Here is a 12,745-nt window from a genome sequence, read left to right as displayed (position 1 = left end):
ACGAACAAGCTCAAATCAATGCTGGTCCGAGTTTGTCATTCCATCAATCCTAGCACGAGAATTCTTAAAATTTTCCGCCATTTGCTCAGGCGTGATATCTCTCTTGGGGACATCAACTCCCTTCAGAACAGCATCCCGCTTCTCAATCTCCTCCTTCCACTTCTTCAATGCGGGCCATTCTGCTAGGTCGATCCCCAGAGCAACCGGTGCGCTTCGGACCCACGAATAGTTGGCGATATCCGCAATAGTGTATTTCGAACCCGCCAGGTAGGGACTCTCCTTCAGACGAGACTCAAGAACTTCGTACAAACGCTTCGTCTCGCTTATATAGCGGTTAATGCCGTAGTCGGATCGGGCTCCAGCGAAGAGTCTGAAATGGTTGGCTTGACCTATATGTAGTAGTGGGAACAGTCAGTGGGTGAAGGAAATGCACTCGAATCACTGGGCCATACCCTGCATGGGGCCAACACCACCCATTTGAAACATGAGCCAAGATAGCTCCTCCACATATTCAGATGTTCCCGGTGCATAACTGATATTCCTTTCCTTGTCGTACTTGTCTGTCAAGTAGAGCATAATAGCACCGCTTTCGAAGACGCGTTGACTTCCATCGAGGATTGCGGGAATACGACCATTGGGATTGATCTTCAGGAACCAGCTATATCCCCAATTGTCAGTATTATTCTATCAGCTCCCACTATCGAAATTAAGAAACATTTTGCTCATACTCTTCTTTCTGGATATTGGTGCTGATGTTAATGCCTTCGGTTTTGTAGGGTATATTCAATTCCTCGAGGGTAATTGAGGCTTTCACACCATTGGGCGTCGGCCAAGTGTAAAGAGTAATGTTGGAGGACATTGTGGAATAGGAATAGCTTGGGGATGCTTTGAACGTAGATGAAAGTTGAGCGAGACGAGGTGCAGCCTTCCAAAATCCTGCACTCGACACAACGTGGGGCAACATGGAGGAACACAAAGAGAGGAAGGAGGAGGAAGGGAGGTCTCTTTTAAGTCAAAACCAACGCCTAAATAACCGACAATGGATGATTCTGGCAGATTAAATTCCATCGTCGGTCTTTCGTAATTTGTCAGCTCGGAGATAACCCCAGTGATGTCATTATATTCCCCCGCATCTCCCACTGGGGGGTTTGTATAGCATCAATTCTAGCCTTTTACCTGTAGCTACATGGATTGGATATCTATACTTGACCGTTGGCTTCGTAGAAAAAAAAAAAAAAAAAAAAAAAAAAAAAAAAAAAAAAAAAAAAGAAGAAGAAGAAGAAGAAGAAGAAGAAGAAGAAGAAGATAATAATAATAATAATAATAATAATAATAAAAAGTCACCATTCTTCGGAAACGGTCATCTTCTGGTAGACCTGGTACCTGGGGTAAGCGTTCGGTTGATCAAGTCCGATGGGGATACGGAAAGGTGTCTTTAGAAACGCTGTAGTTTGTTAGAAACCAACTCTACTGCAAAAATCATAACACCAAGCCCTTAAAGAATGTATTCTTCAGGTCCAATTCACAGTCCCAGGCAACTATTCGTCATGCACGGTATGAGATCCATCATCGTGATGTCTATTAGAAATATATATCACCCCACTAAGGAATACTTATTGGTATTCGTGAGTTAATGCCACTTTCTTCAGACAATACACGTCCATTCAGCTCCATTGCCGTTGCTATGGCTGTACATTTTATACACATTGATTTTTAGCAGCTTTTGTGAGTACAATGATTTTCAGGAACCCGCACGCTAGTCCTAGTTAGTATCACAACTGCCAAATGCAACGCCAGCTTCATGTTCTGTTCCTATTGAGTCCAGACATAGACCATCCTCAAACATCTTATTTAGGATGGCAGAATTAGGCCCATATCTCGCTTACGATGGTAAGGACTATAAATGTCTCTTCTGCAACAGATACTTCGCTTCTAAGTACGCACACGGCTCATCATGAATGGTGTGGACGATGTCTCCGGGTGTTCGTTTCCTTCAAAGCTGAGAGGCTCATCTTCGCGCGCCATCTTCTCATAAGCAGTGCACTTTCTATGTTAACAAGCCTGACTCCTCCTCATGCAGCATCCTTGTGACTCACTATGAATCAGCGCATTACGCCTGTGGTGGCTGTAATATTGTTTACAGGACTTACTTTAGGTTATGGGACCATCAGGATGAAGCGCGTTAATATGTGCCATGAGTGAGAAATTTTTCGAAAATGAAAACAACTTGCGCATGGTATGAAGCACATACATTCAGAGAACTGGATTCATAGCTTACACGGTTCATGTTAGCACAAACGACGGCACCAGCTGCGAGAGTTGTATTGCTTTAGCTGATACTGCGATTGCGCCTTCAAAACATTCTCTAGAATGCTATCCATCTTAAATCGGGATCTTTCCCTTGCAGCATTGACGCATATAAGCTTTGGGATTTGGTTTGCCGTTATCATACCAGCGACGACTTTACGGACATAGATGACTATTTCTATCCCTAGCTATTGCAGGAAGTTCCCAAAGCTTTTTGCTCTCTACCAACATGTTGAGGTCACTCCTTATAGCTATCTCCTTGGTTGGTCAGTCTTTGTCGAGATGGAGAGAGCACTGGAAGACGATATCTACTGGGTCAGTAATAGTTATTGAGGCTTCGCTTTACCGAGAGCGACTTACGGACACCGCAGAAATCCTGCTTATTTCTGACTATTACACTGTGTTGCGTTTTCTGCGGGATGCAATGTACCATGACAAAATTCATTTAATGCATGTATGAAACGGGATTTATGAGTGTTGATCTTTCTACAGAGCCTGTGCCTACACTACGATTATGATAATAGACAATGTACTAAAGTTCGAATCTTCCATTATTAGGTCTATGAAAGCAAAGCCATGTTCGGCCGCCAGCTGTGCCAGCTCCGTATCTACAAATTCACGTTTCGAGTCCACGGCCACTGAAATAGAAATGCGCTTTGAATTTCAATTTTTTTTCCTTAAAAAAAACTCAGGTGTATGAAACGAAAGCTCTGTCGCTCAAATCATACCGGGCCTATAGCTGCGCCAAACCTCGAATCCAATCTGCTCGTACCAACCATCCAAACTAACCCAGTCGACAAAAACACCTTCAATATCTCTCTGCTTCATGTTCTCAATTGCATGACACATAAGAGCTAGTCCAACACCTCCTTTTCGATGCGCCACGTCGACTCCCACGCAGCCGATCAAGCCAGTCTTGGGACCACAAAGGGGTGGGAATGCCCAGCCTCGCTGGAGAAGAGAAGACGAGGGTGGGAGCATCAGCGTCCAACCCACTTGGTTCCCTTCTTTGTCAAATGCAACCATCACGTTCGACGGGTATTTGTTGGGTTGAAGTACCATGTACGCCTCAATCCAGCCCTGGTTCATCATATCAGCATTCTTCATTCCAAAAAGGGCCAGTGATGCGGGAGAAACAGGCACTTACCGTGTGATCACTGAAGTTCCGCTTCTGAGCTGCAACACACTCTTCATAGTGCTCTGGAAGGAGAACACCAAAAGTGTATCCCCGCTCTTTTGCCCGAACTAGATACTTCTCTGGAGACTGGAAACCACTGATATCCTGGTACAGATCAACAGATCGCAATGTTGGTGGATTGAGCCGGAATCCCCGATGGATGAAGAATTCTTGGATTTTTGACGGCAAATCTGTCGGGATTCCGGGCCAAAATCGAGGAAAGGCACTTCCTAAGGCTAGGCGATTGAGTCCCAAATTCTGCCTGAACCATGCTCGGGTTTCTGTTATCAGGATTGTGCCGATGCCCCTTCCTTGATATTCAGGATCCACAGCGAGCACTGCCAACTGACCCGATGTGATACCTCCATTGACTGTAGTGTAAGCAAGCGAGAATCCAACAAGCACCGATCCAGACCGGGCAGCAAAGTAGTGTCCACTTGGTCGATCCAACAGAGTGCGCAGTCTGTCGCTAGACAACGGGTATGCCGGCAATGCTGCGTTCCACACAACAGTCAACTGATCCAAATCATTAGCAAGATCCAATGGCGATATCATGATTTGAGTGTTTGTCGTTTGCTTGGGCCCGACCGGCAGGACCCCCTTCGCAGGTGCTGCTCCAAAAATCACATCCGCTGCGGCAGAGAAGGCCTCGATGGTCGGTTCGTATGTGGCAATGTACGTTTCGATGCTAGAGTCTTCAAGGAAGTCGTAGGGATTACAAGCTGCTATGGCAACCACTTCTCGTACACGCTTTGGTAGCTCCAGTCCTAATGTCCTTTGATAAGGAGACTCTCGTGCGTTGATGGAAGTAAATATCACAACTTCCGCAGCTTCTACTTGACGCCATTGCTCCGCTGATAGACCTTCCATTCCATAGCGGATCTCAACAGCATTGGCATTGTATTTTTGGATGATGTCGAGATAGACTGTAGCATCGTATGACCCTTTCCTTCCAAGCCCCTCCCCATCCACTGCACCTCCAGTGGGTGTATTGGCACCTGGGAAAAGGAACACGACCCTTGATAATTCGGACAAGGGCAGAATATCCGCTTTGCTTCGAATGAGCGTTACTGAACGAGAGTAAGCTTCTTTCGCCAACGCAGCCGTCCCTGTGTTGATAGACGCGAGGCTGTCGATCGCTTTTGGTTGCAAAGCAGTATCCCAACTCAAGAACCTATCTTTTAGGTCAGTTACCCGACGGAAGGCTTGCTGAAAACGGGTCATCGGTATTGTTCCGGATTCTACCGCTTTCCAGACTCGATCAATCGAAGCTATTTGCACAGCGTGAGTATGGCAAACCATAATACTGTCGCTTCCGGCCTTCAATGCCATGACTGCGCCCTGCTCCGTGCCGTATGTAGCCCGAATACCGTCCATTTCAAGACAATCGGTAATCACCATGCCGTCGTAGTTCATATCCTTACGAAGAATGTTCAAGGCATCGACAGAGAGCGTCGCTGGTAACTCTCCATCACCAATTGCAGGCAAAGAAATGTGTGCTGTCATTACAGTCTCGATGCCTTCAGCGACCGCTCTACGAAACGGAACCAACTCGCATCGTTCCAGCTGATCTCTGGTTTTCGATATCACAGGGAGCCCGTAATGAGAATCCACCGCCGTGTCACCATGACCGGGAAAGTGCTTGACGCTTGGGATGATTTTCTGCTCCCTAAGACCCTTAGCTTGAGCACTGGCAACCCGACCAACGAACTCAGAGTCGTCCCCGGGGCTTCGAGCTCCAATAACTGGATTCAATGGCTCCGAATTGATGTCGCAAACTGGTGCGTAGTTCATGTTTATACCGAAGAAGTTCAGCATTTGCCCGGTAGCTTTGCCGACATCATGGGCGAGCGCTTCGGAGTAGGTGGCGCCCAGTGCCATTGGACCCGGCACCTGAGCAGCGACTGGGGGCGATATCCTGGTGACGAGTCCATTCTCTTGGTCAATTCCGATGAGCAGAGGATGCTCATGTCCAGCGGCCTTTGCTTCGGTCTGGAGTGCAAGGATCAAGGACTGAAAGTAGTTTGAATGTCAATAACTCGATCCAAGCCCTCGAAACTCTTATAATTGCATCCATCGTACCTGGAGTTGTTCGGCATCATGGATGTTCCGTTTAAATAGAACAATTCCTCCGAGGCCATAGTCGCGGATCAAAGTTTTGATTTCGGGACTGGGAACGAGACCATGGAACCCAACTGCAAAGAGCTAAATAGCATATTAGTTTGTGTTTTTTTTATGAAGAATCTCCTGCAAAAAAAAAAAAAAAAAAAAAAAAAATAGTTATTACCTGTCCGGCTTGCTTCCGTAGATCTGTCGGCGGCATTCTAGCTGTTTTCCGATGGGCCCTGCAAAGCGGCGCTCTTGTCGATTGGAGGCTAGCTAAACAGATGATGACTTAAGTAATTGTATATATACTCTATAGCTATAAGAGCGAACAATACGCGGAGAAATGAAAGAAAGAGTGTATGGTCGAGAATTGAAGTTGGGACTGAAGTTGATGTTGATAGCCAGCGGGGCCCGTCGATCATGTGAGGAAGGAGCTCCACTATTTACTTCCTTCCTTCCTCCTCTTTCATTCTTCATCCTTCCTTGCACTGCGGCTATTAAAACAACTCCACTGGAACTCGGTGCAACACAAAATGCCAGAAAGGCACATTACCGCACGCGCTGTCAGTTATGCGGGGTAGGATTATCTGAGGTGCGCGATCTCAACACCAGACTTTGTAAATACTGACAGAAGCAATTCACCCAGAATCTGATACAGAACAGCATTATCATCATGATGAGCCCTGAAGACAACATAGATGATAATGTGACTGGTCAAGAGCTTGATACATTTCGCAAAACTTCCGCGACTGTTAAAGAGACAATGCCCCAACAGCCCGCTCAGCCCAACCGGGACGAATATGAGCGTCTTTTCGGTATTGACGACTTTCTGGATGAACAGCCAACGACAACTAAAAGAGAACTGTGGTCTTATTATCTCTATTACAATGGTAAAGCCACATTAAAAATCTCCGTTGATCGGCTCTGATCTGCGTCATAGGTGACAATGGGGTTGGTCCGGGATCATACAGCCAAGCATTGTACGTGATCGCAACTGAATCTCGGCTGTCATAAATCTGCATCCTTGGCTAACGACGATCCAGATTCCAGTGGGCCTTGAAAAACGCTGGCTGGCAGCCAGGAACTGATCCCACCAAGCCGTGCACTGAATCGTCTCCATGCGTTGTTCCTTGGGCTGGGGGTGCACGGTCAACCTCCTCCATCATCCTGATCGCCAATGGCCTTTGCTTCTCGTTCATGACGTTGGTATTCATCTGGCTCGGGAGTGCTGCCGACTATGGCTCGTTTGGTAGGTGGCTATTGCTGGCACTGACTGTCGTCTGCTGGGGTTCCCAGTATGGTATGATGGCGATCACGAGTCCGAATCAATGGCACACAGCGATGGCGATGTATGTTATTTCATATATCGCATATGGTACTACATTGGTGTTTTATGCTGCCGTGTTCCCTAGGCTCGCTCGGTACATGCCACATGTCCGCAAAGCCCGCGAAGATTTGCGAGAGGGTAAAATCGATCAAAAAGAGTATGACACGATCGAATCGTTAGAGAGGAATCATATCAGGTATGTCAGAACAATCGGATTCCAATGGACCGCCTAGACCTGACAGTCATTAGCAACTACAGCACTGCTCATTCTAACATTGGCTACCTTTGCACACTCGTCCTCAATTTGGGTGTATTGCTCCCACTTCAACACAACAGATATTCAAACAACCTAGCTCTTTGCTTGACAAATTCGTGTCTGTATTAACTCATACTACCCCCCCTGTGTTTCTGTCACGCTTAACGATAGCCTAGATTGGGTCATATTGGGCATATGGTGGTTCATATTCCAGCAAAAACGACCAGGACCCGAGGTTCCTAATGACTCCAACTATCTTACCATCGGCTTCAAACAGATTTGGCTTGCGCTCAGAGAAGTCAGGTCGTTGCCACAGACATTTATATACTTTGTTGCATATTTCTTGCTGGCCGATGGACTAAATACGACCGGTCAGTTATAAACTCTTTTATTGCGAAAGAAGCACGATATTGAGCTTATACTTACATTGCTCAGGGACGCTGGTTTCCATTATCCAGAACAATTCGGTATCCTTTTCATTTCTTCAGATAACCTACCTTGGAATAACTCAGGCGGTTTGCTCAATTGTGTCGACCTTTGGCTCCTGGTATATTCAAAAATACTTCAAGATATCAACCAAGAGCATGTTTTTATGTACGAACCTTTTTAGTGTCTTCATTCCGTTGTGGGGAATGGCAGGCCTATGGACGGAATGCATTGGATACCATCATATAGTAGGTCGCCAAGAATTCTCGTGCACTTTATTTTTGCTAACTTATTCGACAGTGGGAATTTTATTTTTACAATGTCATCTTTGGTCTATTTCAGGCACCTTACTACGCGGTATGCCATTTGGTACAATCTCTTCTTGGATGCGTTTTTCCGCCCCTGACAAATGAAACACAGTATGCACAAACCATGATCAGCGAACTGATGCCCGAGGGATACGACAACATGTTCTTTGCTCTTTTCGGTATCACCAACCGTGCAGTATGTACATATGACTACATGCCCAAAGTGCCTCGTCCCACCACTAACTCCACCTAGTCTTCGATTATAGGACCCAATGTGATTCAGGCGATCATCAATAACACACAAAACAACTGGATGGGGTTCCCCTTCCTATTCGGCATCTGCGCCGCCGCTATGATCATCATCGCATTCGTGGACATTGACAGGGGTCGAGAGGACTGTCGCAAGTTTGCCGAAGCACGCAAGATCGACCTTGTTTCTGCACAATAATTCAGATCAGGCAGCAAACAATAGCAGCAGCACTTAATTATACTAAAGAGGTTTTTTTTTTTTTTTTTTTTTTTTTTTTTTTTTTTTTTTTTTTTTCAGAGGCCGAACGAACGGGTAGATCTAGGGAGGGGTGGATTTGATTTGTACCCAGGAGGGAGCCGCAGTGGGTCGTTGGTGCAGTGTCCAAGCTCAAAACTAGTGTTTCGATGTTGAATGTTTACTCTATACGATATCTCACTAGAGTTGTTCTCGACTTTTCCGTGGATATTGGTCCCCCTGTACTCCGTACTTTTTGCTTGGTGGAGAATTAAGAACTATGGGGCCGCCGTCACGGGGCCGTTTCTTTACTCTGTAGACTAGAAGCTCACTTGACTCATGTCAAATTTTTTAATGAAATGAAATTCGCTAATGATAGTAGTTGTAGCCCGTGCTCCAGAAGACATCAAGTAATCGAAACTATATACGCATAAAACAAAGGGGTATTTATAAAAGGATGTACGAGAAGGGAATCTTGAATGAAAATCGAACGTAAGAATAAAAAAATATGGCCGAAATGAGAGGGAATGGAAGAATAAGGCAAAAAGCGAAAAGAGCGTCGCCAATGAACAATAATAATGAAGGATCGCAAGTAGTGGAAAGACAGATTGATCGGAAACCAAACAAGATGATGATAAAAAGTGATGGTAGCGGTTGGATGATATGCCAGAATGCACAGGAACAAAATCAGCATGTAACTTTTGAACCCATTTTTTGAATGCCCTCTCTATGCTTTATTTTTCTTTTCTTTTTTCTTTTTTTTTTTTTTTTGAGTAGCGGAAGTTTTCCGACTTCTGAAAGGACGAGAAGCGATGAAACAGAAATCATGAAACCTCTTTCTGACTAGCAGCCTTCTGCTCATCCTTGGCATCAATGGCTTCACGCCACTTAGGACCGTAGATAGCAGTAAGCCAGATGAGACCGCCAGTCAGAGACAGGAAAACAGCACTGAGGGTGTTGAACCACCCGACGCCGATGGCCTCGATGGCAGGCAGAGCGACACCAGTGCCTAGAGCGGCAAACACGTATCGGAAGACGTAGTTACCGGCAACGACTTCGGCGCTGCGGCCCTTCTGGTGCATCACGTCGAGACAGTAGGTATTGAGACTGGGCATGCAGAAGAGCTGCGAGACACCCTGGACAAACATGGCGATAACGGGGACGGGGATGCCGCCGACTTCCTTCTCGAGGGTCCAGCCGTAGATGAGGATGCAGCCGGGGACGATGAGGATGATATGCACGAGGGAGGATTTGAGGCGGTCTTCGGAGACGCGCACGCCGCCGCGCTCGGCGACGCATTTCTTCATGCAGTAGTCGACCCAGCGACCACCGACGAGACTGCCTGCGAGGAAACCGGCACCGGGGACGAGGTAGAAGAGGCCGGATTGGATGGGGCTGTGGAGGTTAAAACGGGGGTTGAGGATGTAACGGATTGGGGTGAGGAGGGCGTATTGGTTCCAGACGAGAGCACCGGCGGCGAGACCAACGCTGAAGATGTTGGGGTACCTGAAGAGCATGACGATCACGCGGATGGGGGAGATGCGATGCATAACCATTTTAGTCTGCTTGGGGAGGGTATGACCCTTGAGTTCGCGGCTCGACTTGTAGGGAATCGTTTCAGGAAAGAAGCAAATAATCAGGAAGGCGGCGAATCCGTTCAAGGCGCTCAGCAGCCAGAAGACAACTCTCCATTGGCGAAAAGTAACGACAACACCCTGTAAAGGTCTGTTAGCAAACTCGAGATAGGATAGTGGACTTAATGGGTAGTAACATACTCCAAGGAATGGACCAATGGCAGGCCCGACCATGCTTCCTGAGAGCACCCACACCAATGCGGTTGCTCTCTTGCGTTGCTCAAAAACATCACCCACTGCAGAACTACCCACAACCAGGAAGGATGTTCCTTGGAAGGCAGTGAGGACACGAAATACGAAATAGGATGGCAGATCAGGTGATACAGTTGTTGCGATGGTAAAAATACAAAACAGCAAACTGCTAACCACAAAAATCTGTAGAGGGTTGATACATCAGTAAGGTGCTCCGGGGCGAAGGACAGTATCCTACAGTGAAGAGTTAAGAGAGTAAACATACAGGACGACGACCATAAACTTGGCTTATTGGGCCCCAGAATGTAGACGAGATACCCATGAATGCCAGGTAAAGAGCATTGCTAGCGTTGATGATATCTCCATTGGTTCCGAAAGTCTTTCCAACTTCAGGAACGGCTATAAGAATTGCAGTAGAAGAGATAGGGGCGAGAAAAGCGCAGTACGAGATGATAGAAACAATCGCGATCTTGCGAGCTGGCGAGAAACGCTTGTATTGCTCTGAGTTCTCATCGTCGGACTCATCGGTAACTTGGGGCAGGTCTTGGTTGGTGAGGTTGCTTGGGACTTGTACAAGAGTATTGGGAGTCCCTGGGGGCTCCCCATACTCTGACCGCGGTCTTTGTGCCTCCTCGGGTGGCAGCTGTGTCATGGAAGAGTTCCTCGAGCATCCTTCCTCTGCCGTGCCAGAAGGGTTTTGTTTTGATCTAGAGCCGAAGACTTTGAGCATTGTGCTGGGTCAATCGGAGAAAATGGAAGAAAGAGAGACGAGAAGAGAAGAGAAAAGAAGGCAAAAGGGCTTGTTTTTGGGTGACAGTGGGTGGAAAAGAAGTCTCTCAGGAATGTTCGGAGTTTTTAAGAGATTGTAGAAGTCAAGAGGAACGGAAGATTTTATCTTTTAATAGACCAATCCATGAAACGAATGTAAACTCAAGAATCATACAAAGAAAATGATAAAACAGGGAATAAGAATCAACGAGAGGACATGCTTTGACAAGAGGGACCCAAGGGAAATCGAGAGCGAATGACAAGAGATTCAACGCAATATCGAGCTTAAATGTCAAGAAAAAATAGTCCGACGCCTCCTTTGTCGAGATCAAAGCTTGCGTGTTGCGAAAAGCAAGTGCCCATTTTTGCAATGACTATCATCACATCATTAAAACATGAAATGTGCCTAGACCATAGCCGAAAACCGACTGGGCGAAAGCTTGACCTCCAGCGCACCAAAAGGGTACTGTGGTTCACCATAAGGGACAAGCGTAAACTCCTAGCAGACCCAACGATCCGCGCATACAGTGGACTCATCATTGCCACTATACGTTCGGGAGAGGGTCCGGGAACGCATAGCTTGACTTCGAAGTGGGCACGGGATCGGCAGATTAGCGCTCCACTGGGTCCATGGGATGGCCAACAGTATCAAAAAGGGATTGCACGAGGTTGAGGTATAAAACCAAGGAAACAGAAACGCATCATCCCACAAGAGTGGATACTCGGTACATACAAAGCAATAGTATGCATGGCGCTGAATACCGCGGCGCCAAGTCGTTTCGGCTTTCCGGCGTACGGAAACACCCGTTAGACTAGCCGGGTCTTAGCCCCAGGGGCGCACGCGGTTGGGCGGAAATGCGACAATTAATACGCCGCTCACGCGCATCGAATAATAGAGCTGAGAGCCAACGAGGAGGCAAATTCGGGATCCCGAGATTTTCACTGACTCCGAACGGTAATTTTTGCTTCTTTGATCGTTCTCGCAGTCTGTTCCTTTTCCTTTTCCCTATTCCTTATTTCCTGTCAGTCTTAATTTGTCGTCGGTCCATGCATAGATGCGGAAAGGAGGAGAGGAAGAAGGCAACAATAGAAAACATCCGCGGAAAAGAGAAAAAAAAAAAAGCACCAAACCACCTGAAACTCGATGGATTGGAGAACCACATTCTTTCTGTGGTTTCACAACATCATTGGCGATACATCATGTAAAAAATGACGTATCTTTTCTTAAAACTTCTCCAAAATGAGGAAAGTTAAAGAACGAGAGAATAATTGCAACATACTCTTGAGTTCCAAATAATTTTCGTTCCCAGTCGGAAAAATCGATCTTAGGCGCCGAATTTGTCCGTTGATTCGCAGTGTGGCGGCATCGTCCATGGTAAACCTGCGGTGGCCAACTAAGTATACATGGCATACTTTCCTACTCGGATATGCTGGCAATGAGAGGGAGAGAGAGCTATCGAACTTTCCATGCCATGTGCTCGTCCTCGGATCTAGAAACAAAATGCGCGAGAAATTTACCCGTGGGCCTGGAAATTTCCCTCACAACTGTGTCGGGTCGGGATCTCAAAAGCTCTGTGCCTGGAATCCAACGCGTGTATGGTGGGCTGCGAGTGGTTTGAGTTGAACTCAAAGCATCTACCGTAAAACCAGCAGAGAAGAAGAAATTATGCTATTGCATAAGTGTCTGGGCCGTGAAGGAGCATCAGGCACATCTGATAAGATTTTCGATTCGTCCATCATAAAAAAGCTTGACTCAAATC

At 46.6% G+C, this 12,745-nt stretch overlaps 5 protein-coding genes across 5 annotated transcripts; 2 read left to right on the top strand and 3 right to left on the bottom strand.

Annotated features, from left to right (window-relative positions):
• Nucleotides 1-15: 15 nt before the first annotated feature.
• On the bottom strand, nucleotides 16-859 carry EURHEDRAFT_515865 (glutathione S-transferase family protein; the record flags this gene model as incomplete). Its single annotated transcript, XM_040786420.1, has 3 exons — nucleotides 16-389; nucleotides 453-658; nucleotides 729-859. 3 exons carry the CDS (start codon nucleotides 857-859, stop codon nucleotides 16-18), a joined length of 711 nt encoding a protein of 236 aa, XP_040638391.1.
• A 1,988-nt stretch (nucleotides 860-2,847) lies between these two features.
• On the bottom strand, nucleotides 2,848-5,946 carry EURHEDRAFT_480101 (putative beta-N-acetylglucosaminidase). Its single transcript, XM_040785481.1, has 4 exons — nucleotides 5,772-5,946; nucleotides 5,567-5,689; nucleotides 3,455-5,497; nucleotides 2,848-3,387 (listed from the first exon to the last, which is right to left on the bottom strand). The coding sequence occupies exons 1-4, from the start codon at nucleotides 5,805-5,807 to the stop codon at nucleotides 3,025-3,027; spliced, it is 2,565 nt and encodes an 854-aa protein (XP_040638390.1). The 5' UTR covers nucleotides 5,808-5,946; the 3' UTR covers nucleotides 2,848-3,024.
• A 131-nt stretch (nucleotides 5,947-6,077) lies between these two features.
• Nucleotides 6,078-8,409, top strand: EURHEDRAFT_480096 (uncharacterized protein). Its single transcript, XM_040785480.1, has 10 exons — nucleotides 6,078-6,182; nucleotides 6,237-6,480; nucleotides 6,531-6,570; nucleotides 6,634-7,113; nucleotides 7,167-7,291; nucleotides 7,350-7,544; nucleotides 7,609-7,847; nucleotides 7,900-7,956; nucleotides 8,020-8,103; nucleotides 8,161-8,409. Exons 2-10 carry the CDS (start codon nucleotides 6,264-6,266, stop codon nucleotides 8,353-8,355), a joined length of 1,632 nt encoding a protein of 543 aa, XP_040638389.1. The 5' UTR covers nucleotides 6,078-6,182; nucleotides 6,237-6,263; the 3' UTR covers nucleotides 8,356-8,409.
• An 806-nt stretch (nucleotides 8,410-9,215) lies between these two features.
• On the bottom strand, nucleotides 9,216-10,947 carry EURHEDRAFT_457252 (putative MFS transporter; the record flags this gene model as incomplete). The annotated part of the gene is made up of 3 exons (XM_040784416.1): nucleotides 9,216-10,106; nucleotides 10,167-10,400; nucleotides 10,483-10,947. 3 exons carry the CDS (start codon nucleotides 10,945-10,947, stop codon nucleotides 9,216-9,218), a joined length of 1,590 nt encoding a protein of 529 aa, XP_040638388.1.
• Nucleotides 10,948-11,749: 802 nt separating this feature from the next.
• EURHEDRAFT_83358 (uncharacterized protein) lies at nucleotides 11,750-12,274 on the top strand. The gene has a single exon (XM_040787665.1). It carries the CDS (start codon nucleotides 11,841-11,843, stop codon nucleotides 12,189-12,191), a length of 351 nt encoding a protein of 116 aa, XP_040638387.1. The 5' UTR covers nucleotides 11,750-11,840; the 3' UTR covers nucleotides 12,192-12,274.
• The last annotated feature ends 471 nt before the right edge of the window (nucleotides 12,275-12,745 follow it).

This window comes from Aspergillus ruber (genome assembly GCF_000600275.1).
Source record: "Aspergillus ruber CBS 135680 unplaced genomic scaffold scaffold00015, whole genome shotgun sequence".
NCBI lineage: Eukaryota > Fungi > Ascomycota > Eurotiomycetes > Eurotiales > Aspergillaceae > Aspergillus > Aspergillus ruber.
This window is presented reverse-complemented; position numbering and strand designations above follow the sequence as displayed.

What these genes read in the sequence shown, in the direction of transcription:
- EURHEDRAFT_480101 (XM_040785481.1), bottom strand. Translation starts at nt 5,807, where the DNA reads ATGCCGCCGACAGATCTACGGAAGCAAGCCGGACAG. An exon ending in ATGATGCCGAACAACTCCAG is followed by an intron (nt 5,498 to 5,566) that starts GTACGATGGATG and finishes AACTACTTTCAG; the next exon opens with TCCTTGATCCTTGCACTCCA. An exon ending in GGAACTTCAGTGATCACACG is followed by an intron (nt 3,388 to 3,454) that starts GTAAGTGCCTGT and finishes ATGATGAACCAG; the next exon opens with GGCTGGATTGAGGCGTACAT.
- EURHEDRAFT_480096 (XM_040785480.1), top strand. Translation starts at nt 6,264, where the DNA reads ATGATGAGCCCTGAAGACAACATAGATGATAATGTGACTGGTCAAGAG. An exon ending in TTATTATCTCTATTACAATG is followed by an intron (nt 6,481 to 6,530) that starts GTAAAGCCACAT and finishes TCTGCGTCATAG; the next exon opens with GTGACAATGGGGTTGGTCCG. An exon ending in TTAGAGAGGAATCATATCAG is followed by an intron (nt 7,114 to 7,166) that starts GTATGTCAGAAC and finishes GACAGTCATTAG; the next exon opens with CAACTACAGCACTGCTCATT.
- EURHEDRAFT_83358 (XM_040787665.1), top strand. Translation starts at nt 11,841, where the DNA reads ATGCGACAATTAATACGCCGCTCACGCGCATCGAATAATAGAGCTGAG.